We start from the raw sequence: 25,199 nt of genomic DNA, 5'->3' as shown, positions 1-25,199 counted from the left end.
GGAGACTGAAACTGCAGACAACATGGTGCATCAGCGAGGGACAAAGTTACCTGGACACTTTAATCCAAGAAGCATTTACACCGTTTCTGACAAGGTCTTCTGATTTGGTTAGCGCTTACAGACAAGGTTACGTGACAACAATTGTTTCTTTTGGACTGGAGTTTAGAAGAAGTGATTTGATTGAGGTTTATGAGATCTTGAATGGTCTTGACAAGGCAGATGTGGAAAGCCTGCTCCATCTTTGGGTGAGTCTAAAATAGAGACAGTGTTTTAAATTAGGGGTTACTTTTTAGGATGGAGATGAGGGAATATTTTTCTCTTGGAGATTTATTTGATTTTGGAACTCTGCCTCAGAAAGCAGTGGAGGCAAGGTCAATCAATATGTTTTAGACAGAGCCAGCCACTGAAGTGATGTTATATTTAAGTGTATCTCAGAAGAATTGTACCACAGAAGCTATGGGAAAACTGTCGCAAAAAAGGCTGAGTTTCCAATATATATTCCAAATTCATGTGAATGCCCATTCCTCATTAGAAAATGATTTGAATTAACTTTTTCAGTTTTGGTAGTGCTGTAAGAACTGAGTTGTTCTAAGAGTAGGATATACTATTGAGTCAAAGATAAAAATGACCAACTTCCATCTGCAGCCTTGCATAAGTATGCTACAATCGGGATGCATGGTGTGATTTCCCTTTCACTCTCTCTTTGTGAATTATAAATCACATTGTGGGGCTAGTGCAAAAACTAAATGCAGAATCCTAAGACTACTGAAAAATATTTAATCAACTTATACTTACTTTAATCAACATGTCAGACTTGTTTTGACACACCTTCAAGGCAGGTGGGACTCAAACCCTCTAACACAGAGGGAGGGATAAGCATCACTGTGACCTCTAAATAATTTATAACATAAGCTAGATCACATAATTAGTATAAAAATTAAAAATAAATTTGCTAAATGATTAATTAACAGATCCTGGGATTTACTTAAAATTAAATAAAGAAGGATAAAAACATTAATAACTTTCCTAATTTTAGTTCGATTGAATCAGGTATGATTTGGTACAATAGTATATCCTGCTCTTAGAACAACTCAGTTCTTACAGCACTATCAAAATCTATTTGGTTCAAGTTTATAAACAATAGAGGTATGATTACGGGATTACCAAATAATAAGAATGAAAAGTAAATTTGCAGGGAAATTACAATAGTTCAAAACCGACAGTGATGATAATGGGGGACATTAATTATGAACTGTCTGAAGGACATTGAGGTCAAGAGTTTCTGGTATTCTCATGAAAATTTTCTTGATAATGTTTCCAAACTGATAATAACGTCAATAACGTTCCTAATTTTAGTTCGACTGAATCAGGGACAAAATCTATTTGGTTCAAGTTTATAAACAATAGAGGTATGATTACAGGATTACTGAATAGTAAGAACGAAAAATAAATTTGCAGGGAAATTACAATGGTTCAAAGCCTACAGTGATGATAATGGGGGACTTTAATTATGAACAGTCTAAGGTATATTGAGATCATGAGTTTCTGATAATCTCATGAAAGTTTTCTTGACCAACAAGGATGCAGGATTTGATTCTGAGGAATAAGATAGACAAGGTGAATCAATTTCAATGTGAGAATATTTAAAGAACTGCAGTTGTAAAATTATATGGTTTAGATTAGCCAGGAAAGGACAAATGATAATTGAGAGTAAACATATTGAGAGGACCAATTTTAGTGGAAAATGGATTTGCTCCACATAAAGTGGAACCAAATATCGACAGACAGAACTGAAATTAAACAAAGTCAAAATGGTTCATTTATTGTGATATTCCGTAGAATCTTTAATTTCGTCTTTAATTTCACGTGGGCAGTTTTGTTAAAGGGAGAAAGTGTTTCCAATGGCAAAAGGGTCAAACAGCAGAGGTCACTGATTTAATAAGATTTACAAAATAAACAACAATTATGTAAAGAAAAAGATGAATGTTTAGGGCCTGGCACCGCGTGAGAGCATAACACGAAGCAGTGAATCGTGGATTTCAAAAAAGAATTGGATAGGCACGTGAAAATAAAAGTAAATGCAAAGTTAGAGTGACTATATGAATTACTCTTCTTGCGTCTGAAATAAACACGATTGGGAAATTTAATACTTAAAAGGATTGTAACTCTGGCCATTCTAGCTGTTTGCCATCAAACTCCAGTTACCCTGAGCCATTTCTCCCATTTGCGACACTGCCTCTAAAAGCAAAATTCTGACACGTTAAATATCTGAAATGGCTGCAACTATTGAATAGCTTCCACAACTCAACCTTTAGTTCAGCAGCTCGAAGGCCACCAGATAGCACTTATTCTCCCCCCTCGAGAGCGAGACCCGTGCCCAGCCGATAACGGTCAAGTGGCCCAGCTCAGTGAAAGCAATGCGCACGTGCAAAGCTGACTTCTGTATATCCCTCCCGCTAGCACCGTTGGGCTCGAGACATAGGTAACCGGTCATCTCGGGTCAGTGCGCAGGTGCGGCGTTGAGGAGTTAACGGTCGCAGGGCAATGCGCAGGTGCAGGGCTGGAGGTAAGTAACCGCCCCCTTAGGGTAGTGCGCAGGTGCGAAGGGTGTTTAGTTTGTGCTGCGGTGAATCACTGGCGAGTGTTTGATGTTGTGGTAACCACAGTTGGGTGGGCTTTCGATTGTCCGTTGGTTCCGTCGTGTTCTTTGGTGCTGCATCCGTGCGACTTTACTTGTCCATTGCTCTGGGTGGGAGACGGTCGGACATCAGGATGGGTTGTCGATGTGAAGCTGGATAGTAAAAGCCTGCTCCGTGTGAGTGTGTTCACAGTTAGCGGTGGGGAGGATGAGCCGCCTATGCTCCCCGAACCGGCCCTGCACTCTGCTTCTGCTGGCTTTCCTCCAGTTGGCTTTCCTCCTGTTCCTATACCGCCGGAGCCTCTCTGGCTCCTTCACTGGCTCCATGTATGAAGAAGATCGCGGCGGTCACTGGGATTACTCCAGAACTCACGATGTTTACACCAACCTCAGCTTGGTGACCCCGAGTCCAGACAGACAAACTTTAAGCTTGTGTCCGGACGAGTCGCCGCTCCTCGGTAAGAATAAACTTTTGGCTTTTTTTGTGTGCAGGACAATGAGAAGGGGATCAGCCGCAGCCCCGGCACAAGCTTCCTGGTTCATCTCTAACTATTTGAAAGCCCTCTTTTCATCCGCTTTTTAAGCCATTCACACTAGCTGTAACTTGGGACAGTTATCGTCCAGTCACTGCCAGGGGGCCCTTCCCCCTCTGTCGGGACAACCCTGTGATTGCGAGGCGCACGGCAAGACCTCGAGTGAGACGGGGGTCAGGAAAGTTCGGTCACTGGATGACTTGATTCGGTATTTTATAGTTCGGAAAAGTCGAGTGTTCATGATTTGACCGCTAATGTTTCCAAGAAGGGACTTCCTTTAAGGGGAATTCGTGCAGTAAAAGCGATTGGGTCCACCAAGTTTTAGTCTGCTTTCTCAGTATTGCGAATGCAGTATAATCGGAGGTGTAGTCATTCAGTTAAAGTATTGTAGCACGTCCTGTTGGTTTCGTGGAAGAAATTTCAGGGCACGATTTAAGCTAAGTTCTGTTATGCCCAAGATCACTACATGTTTTTAGTGATGTTCTCCTTAATAACATATCCTGTAGTTTTATTATGACATGGGGTAAACCCTCCTGCTTATTTTAAACCAGCAACTCAAAAGATTTATCCTGGGCAATAATCTGGAAATTCTGAGAGGCCAAGAACTATTTAAAGTAAAAATTATCAACTTTATTCTGTTATACTTAAGAAATAATTAACTAACAACTATTTGCAACTCCTTCCTCTAAACTTTTTTACTTTCCCTTCTATAATACTCCTCTGATTAAAACTCCTGACTAAAATTTACTGAAAAATTCAAATTTCAAAACCAGCCAGCAGTTCAATCTTCTCTTTGCAGATTTGCCCTCCAGGTTGGTGTTGATGTTTTTTCTCTGTGCAAACTCCTTCTGTAAATAGGTACCTCTCAGTCAGTTCTGACTAGCAGTCTAAATCTGTTGGTCTTGTGGCAGTTCTCTCTCAACTGTTCAATTTTCCCCAGTCTTGTACCCCAAAACATCAGATTTTGTTTCATTGGTTTTTAATATTGTCAATATACTAAATTCCAACTTGATTGGAGGTTGGTATTCTGGGGTTATAATTTAAACTGGCCGAATTCAAATTTGTTTGTCTCCAGGTAACCAGCTTTACTAACTGCTGGACCAAAAGGTTACATTATATCTTGTTCAGAGCACCTGGTGCTCTATCAGGTAGTTCTGCTAGCTTTTAGTCCTGGTTTTATTAAATTCTGTCATGGGGGGGGGGGGGGAGATTCAAACCCATGTCCCCAGGTTATTAGTCTGCGGTATTAGATTCAGTCCAGTGATATTGCCACTATGTCTCCACCTCCCTCCTTTAAAATACTTAATTATCTGTGAATCATTTGGGATATTCTAAGCTTGTGAAAGCTGCACTATGTAAATTTAAATTACTTACTTTGTACTTTAAATGACATGCTTCTAGTGTCTCAATGTTGGGAGAGCCCTACTAATCTCTAAATAACAGTACAATCAACATGTAATATCCCATTAAAATGTTATGGCTTTCTAATAAATATGAATGGAAAGCAGCAGTTTAACTTTTTTTTTTCTGGTTCTGTTTCATTGTATATCTGCTCAGGGAAATATAGCTTTGTGTCGTGTTAAACTCTTTTTTTGAGTGGATATAGTAACAAGTTATCTAATCTTGAAACTCATAATTTTGTAATATGATTGAGTTTTGACCACAAGTTCAAAACTTGTTTGCATATTGCAGTTGTAAAATGCCTAGTCTGAATGGGCTGTTCAAATAGCCAAACCTGGTAGATCTGAGATGAGGTATTTGAGAAAATAGGATGTGAGAAATATTATGTTATGTATCTTCATGTTTTGCTGAAACCTCTTAGTCCAGGTCAGCCTGTTATGGACCATTGCAGATACGATGTGGACCATTGCAGATACGATGCATCCTTTTTAGCTATGCGCATGCAATCCGAACTTGCTCATTGTTATAACTTAATGAATCTTCATTTCTTTACAATAATTCTCTACCTAAAAACATCCTTAACTTGTCATTTGTATTTTAAGATCTATTCTGTTATCCCTATCTCAAAGATCTATAACTTCTGTCTTTGGGTTTTTTAGATTAGATTACTTACAGTGTGGAAACAGGCCCTTCGGCCCAACAAGTCCACACCGACCCGCCGAAGCGCAACCCACCCATTCCCTACATTTACCCCTTACCTAACACTACGGGCAATTTAGCATGGCCAATTCACCTGACCACATCTTTGGACTGTGGGAGGAAACCGGAGCACCCGGAGGAAACCCACGCAGACACGGGGAGAATGTGCAAACTCCACACAGTCAATCGCCTGAGTCTCTGGCGATTGCACCCGGGTCTCTGGCGCTGTGAGGCAGCAGTGCTAACCACTGTGCCACCGTGCTGCCCACACGGTGGCACGGTTTTATTTCTGTCCATCCTGTACTTTTTTATTTATTAACCCGAACCCCCCAAAAAAAACTTCTGTGTAGAAAACAACTTTTTCCAAGCTACCATCAGTTCTGAAGAAGCATCATTGGACCCAAAATATTAACTGTTTTCTCTGCACAGATGCTGCCAGACCTTTTGAGCTTTTCCAGCAATATCTGTTTTTGTTTGATTTCCAGCATTCGTAGTTCTTTTGGTTCAGTATTTCATCTCTAATGAATAAAAGACTATTGGCAAAGTTATGGATCAAATCTGCCATGTGTGCATTAGAAATAGTATGCATTAATATTGAGTACAGCATGGCATTTCATACAGTTAAATCTCTTGTGAACATACTTATAGAGGCCTTCGCTGCACATCTGCAACACTTTCTCTACTACTTCAGTCAATTTGCATACCATCTTTTTATCATCTGGTCAGCATGGATAGATTGGACCGAATACAAGTTCAGGGATGTACTGATGGGGCTGTATAAGGCTCTAGGTCAGCTCACATTTGGAATATTAAAAGTAATTTTGATCTCCATGTCCAAGGAAGAATTTGCTAGTCTTGGAAGGGGGCCAGAGGAGGTTCATAAAAATGATCCCAGGGATGAACAGCTCATCAGGAGGAGCAGTTGAAGACTCTGGGTCAGTACTTGGAGTTTAGAAGGATGAAGGAGATCTCTCAGTATTCTGTAAATTTTATAGGCTGGTTGGACCGTTGGGTCTACTTCCATGCTGTACATCAGTACACGTCAGCAAATCTAGCATAGTTTCCCTAATGACCTCTACCACAAACTAATACAAGAACCATCTTATAGACATTCCACAAATTTATTTTCTTGTGGTTTGCTACCAACCAGGTTTTTTTCTCCCCTGTACACCTACATATTGAAGTCCCTTGTGGTTAATGTAACAGTGTATTTCTTGCATGTCTTTTCCATCTCCTGCAATATTTTCTCTCCCACATCCTAACTACTGCTAGGAGGCCTACACACAACTCCCATCAGGATCTTTTCCTTTGTGGTTCCTTAACTCGACCTACCCATTCTACACTTTCTGACCATATAAGCTTCTTGCTAGCAATGCTAATTTAACTTCTCAATAGCGAGGCAACTCCACCCCCTCTGCCCATCTGCCTGTCATTTCAATAGGACACTTATCCTTACATGTTTAAGTCCCAGCTGTGATCTTCTTGCAGCCATTGCTGTTGAAAGCCTTGTTTCCATCAATTTCAATCTGTGTTACAAACTCATTTATCTTGTTTTGTATGTTGCACACATTTCAGTTAGACATCCTCAATCCTATGTTGGCAACTGCCCTTTTACATAGCCCTTATCTACTTTGCCTGAGTTAGATTTCTGACCTTTCCATGCTCTGTCCTATTACTTGTTCTGGAAACTTTAATAACTTATCCTAAGCGTGCCCCCTTTCTCCAACTAGTTTAAACTCCTTGTGACCTTGATTTACTGTGAATTGCACCATCAGTCCTATCCATAGTCTTAATTCTGAATGTTTTGTGCATCAAGATCTTAGGCCTTAAGTTTGTTCTGTTAGTGAGTTTTCCTAGATATTTATGATTCCTTGGTATGTTGTTGCATTTTGTCCCTTTTATTTTCTGGTAAAACTCCACTCCCATCACTAATCAGCAATCCTGCTTCTTTACGTTTGGTCTTGTAATTTTCCATGCAAATGAACCTACCCTATCATTATTTATTTTAAAGTCCTATCAATAGCCATGATTGTGATTTGCCAGGACTTTGGTCCCAGCATGATTCAGGTGGAACCTGCCCCATCAGAACAGCTCCCTCCTTCCCCAGTACTGGTGCCAGTGTCTCATGAGTTCAAAAACATTTCTCCCACACCAATCTTTGAGCCACACATTTCTGTTTAATGATGTTGACCATGTGCCAATTACCTTGTAACTCCAGGTTACTACCTGAACTTATTTCCTTTCTGGTTCTGCTTTTATAATTAGAACCAATCTGCTCATATTCCCTCAACAGAACCTCTTTCCTTTTTTCTCCCCTATATCATTGGTACTTTCATGGACCACAACAACTGGATCTTTGTCTTCCACTCTCGGGTCTTCTGAAGCCCAGGTGAGAAATCCTGAACCTTATTTTGGGACTCTCGATCCTGACCAGAGAGAACAGTGGCTATACCCTTGACAATACAACTACATTTCTCTTCTCCCCCCACTTCCTGCATCACATTGATATGGTCAATTTGCTCATTTGACCTGCAGACAACACCCCCCACCCTCTGCCTCGTCCCAACACACTTCTATGCAGGGAGTAAGAATCTTTAAACCTGTTAGATAAGCTCAAGTGCTGAGGTTCCTTCAGCACTACCTCCTGGGTTCCTCTACCTGCCTTGCTTGACGTCACACCCTCCTGTCTCTGACCATGGAGCAAATTCAAGGTTGTTAATCTAAGGGGTGTGACTGCGCCATGAAACACAGCATCCAGGTAAATCTTCTCCCACTCCTTGGTGTGTCAGTATTTGAAGCTCAGACTCCAGCACTTCAAATTGGCAGCACCAGTGATTCTGGATTAGAGTGGTGCTGGAAAAGCACAGCAGTTCAGGCAGCATCCGAGAAGCAGGAAAATCGCATTTCGGGCAAAAGCCCTTCTAATCCAGAATCTGATTTCCAGCATCTGCGGTCATTGTTTTAACCTAGCACCAGTGATTCACGTGTCCAACCTTTCTGTCCTAATCAATGGAAATGAAAATATGATTTTGGGGGTGGGGGGAGTGGCATATTATTTTTCCAACTGATTTGTAGCTTTTAAGAATTAAATATCACCTTTTTTGACAGAAGTAGTTATATTAGTTGCTTGTGCATACTGCCAATGATTTGATAAAAAGAAAATTCTGTCTCAACTGCAAAATGTTCTCTCTAGTTGTTCCATTGTTTCAGATTCTTTAAATGCAGAAATTTGCTTCAGACAAATCAGAGCAATATGCTTAATGTTTTAAGAGTCTAGTATGAGCTTTCTTTATGAAACACTTTTCAAGATAGAAGTATGTCCTGAGATAAATCTATTGAGGAGAAGGGGAAAAATCTGCAATCCTACATTGTAGAATCTGTTCTAGACAAAATTACAGTTGTTTCCCCATTCTAGAATAGTTTTTTTCATTTGCACAAGACGTTTGTCAAAATTAATTTTTGTAGATGTGATTTTTAAAAATTATTCAAATGTTGTGTTGCAGTGAAAAAATGACTAATTGCTGAACAATGAGCCAATTTACCTTTATGAAGTATTTAATTTTGCTAGGATGTCCCAAAATACTTCACAGGCACTTGAAGTATTTTTTGTGCTGTAGAAGGTGTTATTGTTAGACTGACAAAAATAAATATGTTGCATTTCTGTAGAGCAACCAACCTTGATTTTTAATTAGAAAGTGTATTTTTTCCATCCCTGTAAAGAAATATTTATTCTCTCGTTGATGTATCACTTTTCATAGTTGCAATCATGATAACTGAGTTAGTTTGGCACTATGGTACTGTAATACTACAGGGGACAGAAGTGCTTATTGGCAACTGACCTGTTTAAACAAAAAATTACTCTTTGACTGCAATTTATTGCAAGCTTTTGTTTAGCATAATATTGCAGTACTTTTCTACTCCAGTTTACTTTGTGAAACATAACACTTGCAGAGAGAAAATAGCTGCCCAGAAAATTAATTTGCAGTACAGGTATATATGTAAAAGCATTGTCCTAAAATCTCCTGAAGAAATGTAGACAAGCTAGGTTTGAGGCTTTGGACCTCCAAATTTTATTCCATTATTTTGAATGAAAGGAGAATAATTGCTCATCTATAATTGAAAATGTTTCATGTCTATTACTTCAAGCATGTTCTTTAGACTGATCTGCTGTCAACATTTACAGTTGGACCACTGACTATCAGCTTTCAGAAAGTTCCACTTATGAGCAAAATTGCAAGAAAAAATCCATATGTTCAAGCTGGTGGACGGTACTCTCCCCCACACTGCAAAGCTCAATATAAAACAGCAATCCTTGTTCCACATCGCAACAGAGAGCCACATCTGCGTCATCTTCTATATTACCTTCATCCATTCTTGCAGCGCCAACAGCTTCAGTATGCAATATATGTCATCCACCAGGTAATAAACTCAAAGCATATTTGTGAACAGAATGAATTGATTTGGTCTCTAGTTTTATTAGTCAGCTTTTAAAATCTTACATGAAATTTATAGAGTGCAGTCCTTACATTTGTACTTGAAAGTAGCGATCTCGTTCAAGGGTATGTTAATTTGTTGGAGCAAGTGCTGAAAGCATCAGAATTTCATCCATAGAATTTTAATTCTTTTAACTGTTTTGATAGCTGACTTGTGTTTTTTTTGCTTTGGAAGAAAATCCAAGTGGATCATTAACTTCTAACAATCCAGTGCCACAGGGTTTATGGCTCAAATCAACTAGGATTAACCCTCCAGTTTTTTAAAAAAGAACAGCTTAAGGCACCTACATAATAGTGCATTGAATGAAAGCTAGCATATGATTTTCTTCATACGGTTAAATTTATCTTTTTTCTTTTGTTTTATTCCATTCATTTTGTTTTTAAGTCTGTTCTTTAAGATTTTTCATCTCTATAGTAATTGTAGTTTATGATAACTAACTGTAGATTGAGTAGCAGAAACTAAAATTGGCTCACATTCCTGCAGGCTGGCAAACCAATACTGCTAGGTTTATTTTATATTAGAAGTAGGCCAATATAAATAATGCAAGTCATAGATCTATTCACACTGCCATAATTTCCTGAAATGTTTGCACCAATTCACCAATATTCACACTATAACAGAAAAATTGATTACCATTGCCAGAATCTAGATGGTTATCATTCTTCATTTGAATTCATGCTGGTATATTTGGTTACTTCCAGCTAAATGGAAATTGAGGGCAGGTGAATCGGTTTCTTAGAAATACTGGGTCATCTTGTGCAGTGGTGTGTCCCTACCCCTAGAATGAGATCCAGACTCTAGTCCCCCCAACTCCAGAGGTCATAGTCTCACAGCACAGGTACAGACCCTTCTGCCCAACTCCTCCATTCTGACTAGATATCCTAAGTCAATTAGTCCCATTTGCCAGCATTTGGCCCATATCACATTAAACCCTTCCTAGGTCATTCCACACATGCACCATCCTCTGTGGAAAAAGGTCCCTTTTTTAAAATCTTTTCCCCTCTCTCCTTTTAACTGTACACCCTCTAGTTTTGGACTCCTCCACTCCAGGAAAGTATCTTGTCTAATCACCCTCGTGATTTTATAGATCTCTAATGTCGCTCCTCAGCCTCCAGGAGAAAAAATCCAAGCCGATTCGGCCTCTCCCTATAGCTCAAATCCTCTGACTCTGGTAGCATCCTCGTAAATCTTTTCTGAACCCTTTCAAGTTTCACAACATCTTTCTGATAGGACGGAGACCAGAATTGAATGCAATAGTCCAAAAGTGACCTGACCAATGTCCTGTACAGCCTCTTTCAATCCTGTAATCAAAGAATTAACCAATAAAAACAAGCATACCAAACACCACCTTCACTACCTTATCGACCTGCGACTCTGTTCTTCAAAGCACCCCAAGGTCACTTTATTGGGCAACACTCCCCAGGACTTTACCATTAAGTGTATAAATCCTGCCCTGATCTTCCCTATCAAACTGCAGCAGCTCACATTTATCTACGTTAAACTCATCTGCCACTCCGCCAAGTGCCCATCTGAAAAAGGTCCCACTGTACTCTGAGGTAACCTTCTTTGCTGTCCACCACACTACCAATTTTGGTGGAGTCTGCAAACTGACTAACCATATTTCCTAAACATTCATATGCAAATCATTTTATAAATGAAAAGCAGTCGTGCCAGCATAGATCCTTGTGGCACACCATTGGTTACAGGCCTCTAGTCCAAAAAGCAACCCTCCACCACTATCTTTTATCTATCTTGGAGCCAGTTTTGTATCCAAATGGGTAGTTCTCCCTGTATTTTAAATGATCTTGCTAACTAGTCTACCACATGGAACCTTGTCAAATGCCTTACTGAAGTCCATATAGACAATGTTCACTGCTGTGTCGTCATCTATCTTCTTTGTCGCTTCAAAAACCTTCAGTTAATGAGATATATTTCCCACACAAAGTCATGTTGATTATCCCTAATCAGTTCTTGCCTTTCCAAACACATATACATCCTGCCCCTCAGGATCCCCTCCAAGCTGCCCACGGCTGACATCAAACTCACTGACCTATAGTTCCTTGGCTTTTCTTTACTATCTTTCTTTAAATGGCACTATGTTAGCCACCCTCCAGTCTTCCAGCACTTCGCCTGTGACTATTGATAATACCAGTGTCTTAGCAAAGGACCCAGCAGTCACTTCACTAGCTTCCCACAGTTCTATGGTGCACCTGATCAGGATCCAGGGATTTATCCACCTTTGTTTTAAGACATCCAACACAACCACTGTAATATGGACATTTTTCAAGGTATCACTATTTATTTCCCCAAGTTCTCTAGCATCCATATCCTTTTCCTAAAGGAAACACTGATGCAAAATACTCATTTAGTTTCTGCCTTATCTTCTGCGGTTCACACGTGAACAGCTTTGCTGATCTTTAAAGGGGCCCCATTCTCTCCCTAGTTACCCTTTTGTCCTTAATTTGTAGAATCCTTTGGATTCTCTTTAACCCTATCTGCCAAAGCTATCTCATGTCCCCTTTCTGTCCTCCTGATTATTTTTTTTTCTGTTGTGTACTCCTACTATCTTTTTATACTCTGCTAGAGATTCACTTGATCCCTGCTGTCTATCCTTTCTCTTGACCAAAATCTCAATTACTAGAGTTATCTAGCATTCCTACGTCTACCATCCTTGCCCTTCACCCTAACAGGAATGTACTGTCTCTGGACTTTAGTCATCTCATTTTTTTTAAAGGCGGCCCACTTTCTAGCTGTCCCTTTACCAGCGAATATCCACCTCTAATCAACTTCTCCAAATTCTTACCTAATACTGTCAAAATTGGCCTTCCTCTAATTTAGAACAGTTAGTCATAGAGATGTACAGCACGGAATCAGACCCTCCGATCCAACTTGTCCATGCCGACCAGATATCCTAACTTAATCTAGACCCTAATTTGCCAGCACTTGGTCCATATCCCTCGCAACCCTTCCTAATCCTATATCCCCCTAGATGCCTTTTTAAACATAATTTTACCGCCTCCACTTCCTCTGGCAACTCATTCCATACATGCACCACCCTCTGCATGAAAAAGTTGCCCCTTAGATCCCGTTTTAAATTTTTCCCTCACCCTAAACTTATGCCCTCTCGTTCTGGATTTCCCCACCTCAGAGAAAAGATCTTGTCTATTTACCCTATCCATGCCCCTCATGATTTTATAAATCTCTATAAGGTCACTCCTCCGTCTCCGACTCTCCAGGGAAAACAGCCTCAGCCTATTCAACCTCTCCCTATAGCTCAAATCCTCCAACCCTGGCAATATGCTTGTAAATCTTTTCTGAACCCTTTCAAGTTTCGCAACATCCTTCTGACAGGAGGGAGACCAGAATTGCACACTATATTCCAAAAGTGGCCTAAGCAATGTCCTGTACAGCTGCAACATGACCTGTCAACTCCTCTGCTGTGCTCTGTCCAATAAAGTGAATCATAACAAATGCCGCCTTCACTAGATTTAGATCAGACTTATCCTTTTCCACAACAATTCTAAAACTAATAAAACTATGGTTACTGGTCCCAAAGTCCTCCCCCACTGACATCTCTAGTCACTTAGCCTGCCTTATTTCCCAAGACCAAGTCAAGTTTTGCTCCTTATTCCAGAAGATCTATCCATGAATAAGAACAAAAAATTACAGTACTGGAATAGGTCCTCCAAGCCTGTGCCAATCCAGATCCTCTATCTAAAACTGTCTCCTATTTTCTAAGGATCTGTATCACTTTGCTCCCTGCCCATTCGTGGATCTTACATGACGCTATTGTGCCCACCTCTACCACCTCTGCTGGCAATGTGTTCCAGGCACCCACCATTCTCTGTATAAAGAACTTTCCACACATATCTCCCTTTATACTTTTTCCCTTCTCACCTTGAACTCACTCTGGGCGAAAGCTTCTTGCTATCCACCCTGTCTCTACCTCTCATGATTTTGTAGACCTCAATCGGGTTCCCTCAACCTGTCTTTCTGATGAAAATAATCTTAATCTACTCCATCTCTCATCATAGCTAGTGCCCTACGTACTAAGCAACATCCTGGTGAACCTCCTTTGTACCCTCTCCAAAGCATCCACATCTTGTGATGCGGCAACCAGAACTGATGCAGTATTTCAAATGTGGCCTAACCAAAGTCCTATACAACTGTAACATGACCTGCCAGCACTTCTACTCACTTTCCTTCATCAGATGGGATATTATGCTGTATGCCTCCTTGACCACTCTATCGACCTGTGTTGTTCCCTGAAGGTGGCAATGGACCTGAACACACAGATCTGTCTGTACACCAATTTTCCCCAGGGTTTTTCCATTTACTGTGTAGTTGGCTCTTGAATTGGGTCTTCCAAAATGGATCACCTCACATTTACCCAGATTGAACTCCATCTGCCATTTCTCTGCCCAATTCTCCAATCTATCTATATTCAGCTGCATTCTCTGACAGTCCCCTTTGCTGTCTGCTACTCCACCAATCTTTAGTGTCATCTGCAAACTTGCTAATCATGGCATAGTGGCTCAGTGGTTAGCAATGCTGCCTCACAGCACTAGGGTCCAGGTTTGAGTCCTTTGGCGGCTGTCTGCATGGAGTTTTCACATTCTCCCAGTGTTTGTCTGGGTAGGGGAATGGGTCTGGGTGGGTTACTTTTCAGAAGGTTGGTGGACTTATTGGGCCAAATGGCCTGTTTCCACACTAGGGATTCTATGAATCAGACCACCTATACCTTCCTCCAGATCATTTATGTACATGACAAACAGTGGTCCCAACATGGATCCCTGTGGAACACCACTGGTCACTGGTCTCCATTTTGAGTAACTCCCTTCCACTGCTACTGCCTCCTGTTGCCCAGCCAGTTTCTATCTATCTAGCTTGTACACTCCAGACCCCATGCAACTTCACGTTCTCCATCAGCCTACCATGGGGGAACCTTTATACAAGGACTTTCTGAAGTCTTTGTATATGACATCTACAGCCTTTTCCTCATCAATCAACTTTGTCACTTTCTGAAATAATTCTTAAGTTGGTAAGATGTGATCTTCCCAGCACCAAACAAGGTTACCTATCACTAAGCCTGTTTTCTTCCAAATGTAAATAGATCCTATCCCCCAGCAGCTTCCCTCCAACTGATGTTAGGCTTACCAGTCTATAATTACCTGGATCATCCCTGCCACCCTCCTTAAACAAGGAACATTAGCAATTTTCCAGTCCTCTGGGATGTTACCCACATTCAAGGATGCTGCAAAGATATCTGTTAAGGTCCCAACTATTTCCTCTCTCACTTCCCTCAGTAACCTGGGATAGATCCCATCCGGACCTGGGAATTTGTCTACCTCACTGCCTTTCAGAATACCCAACACTTCCTCCCTCCTTATGCCGACTTGGCAGAGTAATCAAAGACCTATCCCTATCCTCAACAAATGATGTCCCTCTCCTCGGCAAATACTGACGTAAAGTACTCATTGAGGATCTCGCCCATTTTCTCTGACTCCACACACAACTTTCATCCTTTGTCCTTGAGTGGGCCAACCCTTTCTCTAGTTACCCTCTTGCTCCTTATATATGAATAAAAGGCTTTGGGAGTTTCCTTAACCTTGTTTGCGAAAGATATTTCATGACCCCTTTTAGCCCTCTCAATTCCTCTTTTTCAGATTGGTTCTACTTTACCAATACTCTTCCCAAAGCTTTGTCTGCTTTCAGTAACCTAGACCTTATTTATGCTTCCTTTTTCCTCTTCGTCTCAAATTCATCTGACATCCCTGGTTCCCTAATCTTGCCATTTCTATCCCTCATTTTCACAGGGACATATTTGTCCTGCACTATAATCATCCTCGTCAAAAGCCTCCCACATATCAAATTATCTTCAAACAGCTGCTCCCAATCCACATTCCCTAACTTGTGCCAAACTTTTCTTTGGATTGTGGTAGGAAACATGAGCACTGGGAGAAGACCCACGCCGACAGTTGCCCGAGGCTGGAATCAAACCAGGGTTCCTGGCGCTGCAAAGCAGCAGTGCTAACCACTTCATGGTGTCATCCATCTGATTGTATGAATTTAGCTGAGCCAGTGCAGATTTATGAACAAGTATATGTTGTCAGAAGATGCAGCATGATGTCTGAATTGGTGACTTTGCCCTGTCAAGGAATACAGAGGATACATTTGAGACAGTATAGGGCTAAATTGTTGAACCTTTTGTCTGGATAGCATATTGGTATACAGTTTCCACCACCTATAGAGCAGTGTACTGAAGGTACAGGCCATATGAATTTATGTATTTTCTTTGATTACAGCATATTGTACTTTAGCAAGTATAAGTGTTGGGTTCTTTTTTTCTTCAGATTTTCACACACCAATTTCTGTGGACAACCAAAATATTATTAAGCAAATACAAGCTTTCTGGAGGTACCCTTAACACTTCACAGGGCTTGCAGAGCAGTGTCAAACACCTCTTTGAACAAAGGAACCTGCTCTTCCTTTTATACAGTATGAGTTTCACATTAGTCAGTAATACCCACAAGACGATCCGCAGTCACCTGCCACTCACTACACAATGTAGTGATTTACCTCATTTCTAGAAACAATATAATGTGAATTATCCCTTAATGGCCAGATCTGTTGTGAATTTGTTTTTTTTTTAAACTGCAGGGAGTAGTCAGAATTTTAATTGCAATGTTCTTATTGATTTCTGATTAGGACATGATAATGTAATTCTTTTACACTGAATAACTCTGAAATGGCCATGCAAATAGCTCTGAATGGCAAGGGATGGGAATGTAAATTCCTTCCAATCTACCTATAAGACAGAGGCATGCCACCGTCTCCTTGGCACATCCAATTTCCTCAGGTCAGCAGAGCAAGTTAACCCTTTAATATCTCACAGGGATATTTCAATGGTTGAAAAGTTGGTTGCATTTGAGAAATATAGTGGTTGTGTAAAGCACTCATTTCTCCTGAGTAATTTAATTTAGCTGGGATGTGCATTGTAGACTCCTACACAAAGTAGGAGGGCTAACCATACCTGGACAATTTGGTTCAGACCTCTGACATGTCGTGGAGTGAGAGCAGCTCTGAATGTTGTTGCTATGATCTGTGGTATAGGGTAAGGGGATCCTAGGCAAAATAGAAAATGAGGGAGCACAAACTAATCGCATGCAGGAGGTGGACTGCACTTGCTGTTGGTGACAGTAGGGCTGATAGCAGTCAGAAGGACAATCAAAATACTGGCTATGGCAATTTGGATCAAGGGTGGTGTTCACTGGGAGAAGGCATAGAAACGGAATGCAGTTGTTTGGTTGATTCAATAATTAGAACAAAATGTAAGCAACATTGAGTGTCTGAACTAGTTTGTGTATCTGATGCTACGGTGTGGGTCACTTTGAACCAACTTGAAAGTGTGTTGGGTTTGATGCCAGTATGTCAGCCATATGTCCCAACAATTGATGGACTGTATCAAATAACCTGTCCCTTTGTCTGCAGGTGGCAGTTTACTAACCATGCTTAATGTGTTCGTGCTTGCAAACTTCAATGATGTTCAGCATGAAATATCATTCTACTTCTGGAAAACAGTTGCTGAATTATACTGTGATAAGAATTATGGTGGAAATGGGCTTGCCTCAAGAAGACTCTCTGAAATGAAAAGCTAATTCTGTTTCTCTCTACAGGTGCTGCCAGACCGCTTGAATTTCTGCACTTTGTTTTATCTTGGAAGAAATAGGTGTGGGGTCAGATGTAACATTTTACTTTTGACAATAGGTAACAGTGATTTTGATAAAAGGGGAAAAGTCCCTATTGCCTTGTCAGAATTCTCTGTAGTGGAAAGCACAAGAATGTCTCAATCCAAGGAAATTAATGTAAGCAACATAATAGTGGTGGAAACATTAATGCCACTAAAGAGCAACAAATCTCCAAGGCCAAGTGCTTTCCCTTATAGAGCTTTGAAGGATTTAGATATAATTAGGATATCTAAAATAATCATAACTTTCTATAGTATTCTCAATTCGGGAGCTGCCCCTGTAGGTAGGAAACTTGTGAATGACACTCTGCTATTTGAGAGATGATAAAGGGAAGTGGAGGAACAACAGACCAGTCGGCTTATTGCCTGTCATTGGGAATCTGTCACTACCTTGAATCATAAGCACTTACAAAGTCCTGTTTCTTTTTACATAATTCATTATGTGGGTGTTACTATATAAGTTGCAAACTTTTGTCCATTGAAGGTGATAATGAGCCATCATCTTTGAATCACTGCAGTCCATGGGTGCACACTTGTCAGAGCTAGGGTTCTTGAATTGTGAACCACTGACAGTGAAGTTACAAGAATACAAAAGTACAATGATTAAAAAGGTTCAGTTTAAAATGGTGTATGCCTTCGAGTGAAACTTGCTGGTTATGATGTGTTCATGTATTTGCTGCCTTTTCATTGAAGCTTTAGAAATTGCAAGTTTGGAAGATGATGTCAAATAAACCTTGATTAGGAGCTGCAGCACAGGTAATGTACACACTGTTGGTGGAGTAAGGGAATGTTTTAAGAATATTGGTACAGATCAAGTGGCTGCTTTATCCTGCGTGGTATTGAGCTGCTTATGTCTTATTGATAATGCATTCATCCAAGCAAATGGAGCATATTCCATCATGTTCAAATTTTTTACCTGGTATATGCTGTACAGTCTTTGTGGATTCAGGAACTGAGTCATGTGCTGCAGAACTGTAAAGCTGTGGCCTGCTCTTGTCACCATAGTATTTATAGGTAAATTTTAAATTGATGTGTTCAGATGTATTACAACACCCCACTGGAGCAGATCTGGCTTGAGCCCAAACCTTCTGGCTCAGCAGTAGAGACACTGGCGAACTCTTGTGGCAAAGCATTTATAGATATTTCAATCAACCTGTTCAGAGATGTTATTGCAAGTTTTTTTAGCAGATATGTGAACTTGGACATCTTGGTTCAGAGGTAGGGACAGTGCCACTACACTGTAAAAGCCCACCAAGGTATGTATATGCTGGTCCATTTCATCGGCTTCATAAGATGTAGGAGAAAATTAGGCCATTTGGCCTATCAAGTCTTCTGTGCCATTCAATCATGGCTGATATGCTCCTCACCCGCATTTTCCTGCCTTCTCTTCATGTCCCTTCAACTCATTACCGGTTAAAAATCTGTCTAACTCCTCAAATTTACTCACTGTCCCAGCATCCATCGCACTTTGGGGGATAGTGAATTCCACGGATTCACAACTCTTTGGGCGAAGTAGTTTCTCCTCAACTCTGTTTTAAATTTGCTACTCTTATCCTAATACTATGACTGCTCATCCTAAAATGCCCTAGGAGAGGAAGCATCCGGTCAGTAATGGTTTTATCCATGCCTTTTATTGTCTTGAATACCTCATGCATCTCCCCTCATTCTTCTAAATTCTAAAGAGAAGAGGCCTAAGCTAGTCAATATCTCTTAATATGACAAACCCCTTCTCTCTGGGATTGATCTGGTGAACCTCCTCTGAACTGCCTCTAATGCCACTACATCTCCCCTCAAATAAAGGGACTAAAACTGTGCACAACACTCTAGATGCAGTCTCAACAATACCTTTTTATAATTGCAACAATACTTCCTTATCTTTTTATATTCTGTTCCTTTGGCTATAAAAGCTAACATTCCATTCACTTTGTTTATTACCTGCTGTACCTGCATGCTAGTTCTGTGATTTAATGAACAAGTATACTTAGATCCTTCTGCACCATAGCACCCCAAAGTCTCTCCTCATTAACACAAGATCACCTTCCCATTTTTTTTCGACCCAAATGCATGAATTCTCATTTATCCACGTTAGACTCAATCTACATTTTGGCCCACTCTCCTAACCTATCTGTATCCATTTGTAAGGTTCTTATTTCCTCATTGCAACTTACTGTCGCACCTATTTTTGTCGTTAATAAATTTGGCTATAGAGCCTTCTGTCCCTATATCCAAGTCATTAATGTTAGATTGTAAATAGCTGGGGTCCAAAGACTGAACCTTGTGGCGCCCCACTAGTGTGATTGCAATATGGCATACCTTAGTTTTTGACTTAATAATGTGTTTGAACTCCTTATTTAGCCTCTGATGTTTTTTTTTACCTCCGCTACCTTCTAGCCATCCAGATTAAAAAAAAAAAATCCTGACTCTGTCTCCTGTCCATCAGCCAGTCATCTATCCAGGCTAATACATTACCCTGATCCCAGGTGATCCAACCTTGTGAATTAACATTTTGTGCGGCACCTTATCAAACACCTTCCAGTAGTCCAGATACATTGCATTTACAGCATCCCCATTATCCACTTTGCTTGTGCATCTTCAAAAAACACGAGCAAGTTAGTCAAGCATGATATGTCCTTCATAAAACCATGCTGACTCTGGTAGTATTTTGACTTTTCAAATTTCTTGATATTGCTTCCTTGATTGATTCTAACAGTTTCCCAACAACAGATGTTAAACTAACTGGTCTGTCATTTCCCACATTTTTACTCCCTTTTTGAATAAGGGTGTATATCTTAGACATTTTCCAATCTGCTGGAACTTCTGTCATGTCCAGGGAATTTTGGAATATTGTAACCAGTGGAGCTACTATCTCCACTGCCACTTCCGTAAATATCCTAGGATGGAGGCCATCAGGCCTGAGGAGCTTGTCTGTCCTCAATCCTAATAGTTTGCTAAGTATCTTTTCTATCAATGTTGTTTGTTCTAGGTTCGACCTTATCTATTGCTTATGACTTGCCCATTCCAACATGAGTGACACTATTGTCCTCCACTGTGAAAACTGAGGCACTATCGCTGCCATCTCGGTGGTTCCCCATTACTAACTCTGGTTTCATCTTCCAAGAGACCACCATTCACATTCATGACTCTCTTCCCTTTTTAGAAACCTACAGAAGCATTTGCTATCCTTTTTTGATATTTTGTGCTGGTTTTCTCTTGTAATTTACCCTGGCTCTCTTTATCAATTTTTTCATATCCCTTTGTTTATATTTGAAAGTTTCCCAATCTTCCAGGCTGCCACAGCCCTTTGCAATATGGTATACCTTAATCATTCTCTCCGCGATATATTTTAGTTAGTCATAGAGATGTACAGCATGGAAACAGACCCTTCGGTCCAACCCGTCCATGCCGACCAGATATCCCAACCCAATCTAGTCTCACCTGCCAGCACCTGGCCCATATCCGTCCAAATACTTATCCGAATGCCTTTTAAATGTTGCAATTGTACCAGCCTCCACCACATCCTATGGCAGCTCATTCCATACACGTATCACCCTCTGCGTAAAAAAGTTGCCTCTTGGGTCTCTTTTATATCTTTCCCCTGTCACCCTAAACCTATGCCCTCTAGTTCTGGACTCCCCAACCCCAGGGAAAAGACTTTGTCTATTTATCCTATCCATGCCCCTCATAATTTTGTAAACCTCTATAAGGTCACCCCTCCGCTTCTGACACTCCAGGGAAAACAGCCCCAGCCTGTTCAGCCTCTCCCTATAGCTCAAATCCTCCAACCCTGGCAACATCCTTGTAAATCTTTTCTGAACCCTTTCAAGTTTCGCAACATCTTTCCGATAGGAAGGAGACCAGAATTGCACAATATTCCAACAGTGGCCTAACCAATTATGAGGAATTGAGTAGCTCCTTAAACATCTGCCACTCCTCATCTGCTGTCTTACCATTTAGCCTTCCTACCCAATCTACTCGTGCCAAATCTGCCCTCGTGCCTTTATAATTTCCTTTGTTTAATTTGAGAACACTACTGTGGGACTCCACTTTCTCACCCCCAAATTGAATTTTGAAGTCTGTCATACTATTGTCATTGCTCCCTCGAGGATCCTTAACTTTGATGTTGTCAATTAATCTCTCATTATTACGCAATACCAAATGAACAGTGGCCTGCCCATGGATGGTTCCACAACATACTGCTCCAAATACAATCTCCAATACATTCAATGAGCTCTACTTACAGGTTACCCGTGCCAATTTGATTCTTCCAATCTATGTGCAAGTTAAAATCACCCATGATTATTGCCATACCTTTCTTGCAAGCATCTAATATTTCCTGGTTTAACTGTGTCCCATTGCAGGGAATCTGTAGATTACTCCTACCAAGTGCTTCTTTCCTTTGGTATTTCTTATTTCTACCAAGACTGATTCCACATCTTGATCTCCTGTGCTTATATCATTTCTCATGACTGAACTGATCCCTTCCTTCACCAGCAAGCCCACACCACCACCTTTTTTCCTTTCAGTCTGTCTTTCCGAAATGCTGTGCACCTCTGGATATGCAATTCCCAGACCTGGTCTCCTTGTAACAATGTCTCAGTAATCGCGATTAAATCAAACTCAATAAATCATACAACTTTTTTTTGTTTCTATTTGCGCTATTAAGTCATTAACCTTTTGAGTGTTCATGCATTTATATACAAAGGTTTTAAATTTGTTCCACTGTTAGGTTTCCCTACTTCTATTAATAATTTCTTGGTGCATACAGATATTCACCTGTTCTGTCCCTCACCTTTTATTGTCCGGTAAGCATCCATCACATCAATAATCTAAAGTCTTACCACCTCCTTTAAGTTTAAACAGTTAGTTTAAACCCTGTCTACAGCACTAGTTATGCAATTTGCTAGCTCTCTGGTACCAGTACGATTCGGATGAAGACTGTTCCATCGGAACTGGTACCGTTTCCAGTACTGGCACCAATGTCCCATGAATTCAAACCCATTTCTTCCACACCAATCTTTTGAGCCATGCATTTACCTGCTTAATCTGTGCCAATTAGCTCCTGGCTCAGATAGTAGTCCAAACCTTATTACCTTTTCAGTTCTGCTTGGTAATTTAGCTCCTAGCTGTTCATAATCCATAGTTTTATTTATTGTTGGTACCTGCATGGACGATGATCTTTACCATCCCACTGCAAATGTCTCTGCAGCCCAGTTGAGCTATTCCAAACCAGAGCACCAGGTAGTCAACACAACCTTCGGAACTCTCGATCCTGGCCACAGGGCAATGGTGTGTCTCTCTTTTTCTTTCTCTCCCCTCCCCCCAGTTGAATGGCTGTCTGCACCACAGTGCTGCAGTCAGTTGGCTCATCCTTCCTGCAGTCCCTGTTCCTTCCTAGGAGCAAAACTCTTGAACCACTCAAACAAGGACTGAGGCTCCTGCAACTCTACCTCCTGGATCTTGCTACCTGCCTCACTCTCAGCTGCACTCACCTGTCCCAAGTTAGTTGATGTTGGGAGATACTACAGTGGTACTGTTTGAATGTCAGTGAGACATGTTTGGATTCTCTTGTTGGAAATGGTAATTGGTTGCCATTTGTGTGGCATGAATATTATCTGCAATTTTTCAGCAAAGCTTGAACATTTTGTCCTGTGAGTGGACTGCTTCATTATCTTGGGAGATGTGTATGGTTCTGAATACTATATCAGTAAACAATCTCACTGTGGTGGATAAAAGGCCATTGATGAAACAACTGAAGATGGTTGTGCCTACTGCACGATCCTAAAGAAATGATGAGGCTGAGAAGATGGGAATCCAACAGCAACAACCATCTTCCCTTTTATGATAAGCTTGACTCATCAGTCTGCTGCCTTTGTCACCTTTCGAATTCCCTTTTTTTTACTTTCTTCATGTTTGTATCAAAACTGCATGACATCTGTAGTTGTTACCCTGACGATCCAAATTGAGAATCAGTTCGTGGATTATTGCCACTTAACAGCACAATCAAATGTCGTTAGTCTTTTTTTTTGTTGTTGATTTGAGAATAGACTGGGGCAGTAAGCAACTGGATTGAATTTGTTTTGCTTTTTTGTAGGCAGGTCATACTTGGGGTAGCTTTCTTTTTTTTTGGATAAACGTGAATAGCTTTTTGCTAGGCATTTAACAAGTTCTAGTGTGTAAGTCTTCAATACCACAATTGGATTGTTATTGGAACCCATAGCTTATGCAATTTTTTTTTGACATGGAGTAAATTGAGTTGCGTGAAAACTTGCACTTTTGGGTATTAATGAATCGCCCCCTGAGTACTTTTTGAAGATACTTGCAAATTTTTCATCTGCCTCTTTAGCTCTGTCCTTCCCCTAGTATTGACATTGAGTTTTTTTTTGAGGAGTTCCATCCTTTGCTAAGCTGTTTGGCTGCAAGCATTCACAACTGACTCTGGTAGCATGGTAAACCTTTGATCTCATCCATTATTGGTAGTATTAATTAGTTCTGGCTTGACTTATCATATGATTTTGCAATTTGGCATGCATGTAGTCATTGAATCATACAGTACAGGATAGGCCCTTCAGCCCATGTCTGAACCAGCAAAAAATACTGAGTGTACACTAATCTCATTTTACAGCACTTGACCACATCTTTGAATGTTATGACAACTGTGCTTGTGCCAGTTCTTTTGTTACAATCTACAAAGACTCTGCCAAATCTTACTTTTAAAAGGTTTTATTTCCCCATGCAAGGCTTCCCAATTAGTTTGTAAACTGCAATGTTTGGCTTTTGAGCTCCATGACAGCAATGGCTAACAGACATCATCTGACCGTAAAATACCCCTAATTGTTTTTGAACTGTAGCCTGCACTTTGAGGCCTGCTTCCTGCAGCAGTAGAAATGATAAGCCTAATGTGCATTTCAAATATGAAATCTGCTCATCCTCTCCATTCCACAGCGCCTCCTTTTTATATTCTCTACTCAAGCGCTCTTACTGGTCTACCTGCTCTCGTAAGTGTACTTTTATGGCTACTTCAGCCATAAATTGAACTCGTGCTGTTGATATCTCTCTGCTCTTCAGCCAGTTGAGATAACTAGCTCCCTACAGTAACTCTAGTTCCACTATCAATCCCTTAGATTTTGAGTACCCATGGGTCTTTCTTACAGCTTGCTGCATGAGAAAAATGATCTCCCGTCTGTGATTTCTCCACCACTGAATTTGTTCACTCTATCATCTTGGTTAAACTAACCCTGTAACTATCAGTGCTTCGACATGGGAGGTGACTGGGAGGACTGTGTGCAGCAAGTCAGCAGTATTGAATCAGACTGGGAGATTGGACCTGTGTGATAAGGCCAGCAGCAGCGGAGATAAAAACCAGAGACTGAAATGCTTCAACCTGTTTTTACCTGTCTGTCAAACTGTGATGTCACAGGAAGGAAGGTTTGTGATTGGTGGGTATTTCCTTCATGTCTCTTTTGGCCAACCAATTTAAATCCGAAGACATTATTGAGCAGAGTACAGTTAGGCAATTAATCTTTAGAAATAGTTAACCTCCAAATTAAGTACATAGAAAAGAGGTGGCTGCGCAAGTGATTTGTTGAAGTTGTAGTGTGTGAGAGCTAGTGGACACTGCAATCTATGGCAAAACATATCTGCAGCAAACATTGGCTGCTTAAAGATCTTCAACTGAATTACTGAGCTG

At 40.6% G+C, this 25,199-nt stretch overlaps 1 protein-coding gene across 2 annotated transcripts in view; it reads left to right on the top strand.

Annotated features, from left to right (window-relative positions):
• Positions 1-2,555: 2,555 nt before the first annotated feature.
• LOC122550586 (beta-1,4-galactosyltransferase 3-like) overlaps positions 2,556-25,199 on the top strand; it is a 41,539-nt gene continuing 18,895 nt past the window's right edge. Inside the window, exons 1-2 of one of the 2 annotated variants that reach the window (XM_043691545.2) lie at positions 2,556-3,096; positions 9,455-9,690. In XM_043691545.2, coding sequence (XP_043547480.1) covers positions 2,847-3,096; positions 9,455-9,690 — 486 coding nt within the window. In that variant the 5' untranslated portion in view covers positions 2,556-2,846. The remainder of the gene's footprint in view (positions 3,097-9,454; positions 9,691-25,199) is intronic. The other variant, XM_043691546.2, reaches the window with a different exon arrangement.

Source organism: Chiloscyllium plagiosum, unplaced genomic scaffold, assembly GCF_037043375.1.
Source record: "Chiloscyllium plagiosum isolate Xiang-an unplaced genomic scaffold, Cpla_swu_hap1 HiC_scaffold_6, whole genome shotgun sequence".
Taxonomy (NCBI): domain Eukaryota; kingdom Metazoa; phylum Chordata; class Chondrichthyes; order Orectolobiformes; family Hemiscylliidae; genus Chiloscyllium; species Chiloscyllium plagiosum.
Note: the sequence above shows the minus strand (reverse complement) of the source record. Positions and strands in the feature narration are given on the sequence as shown.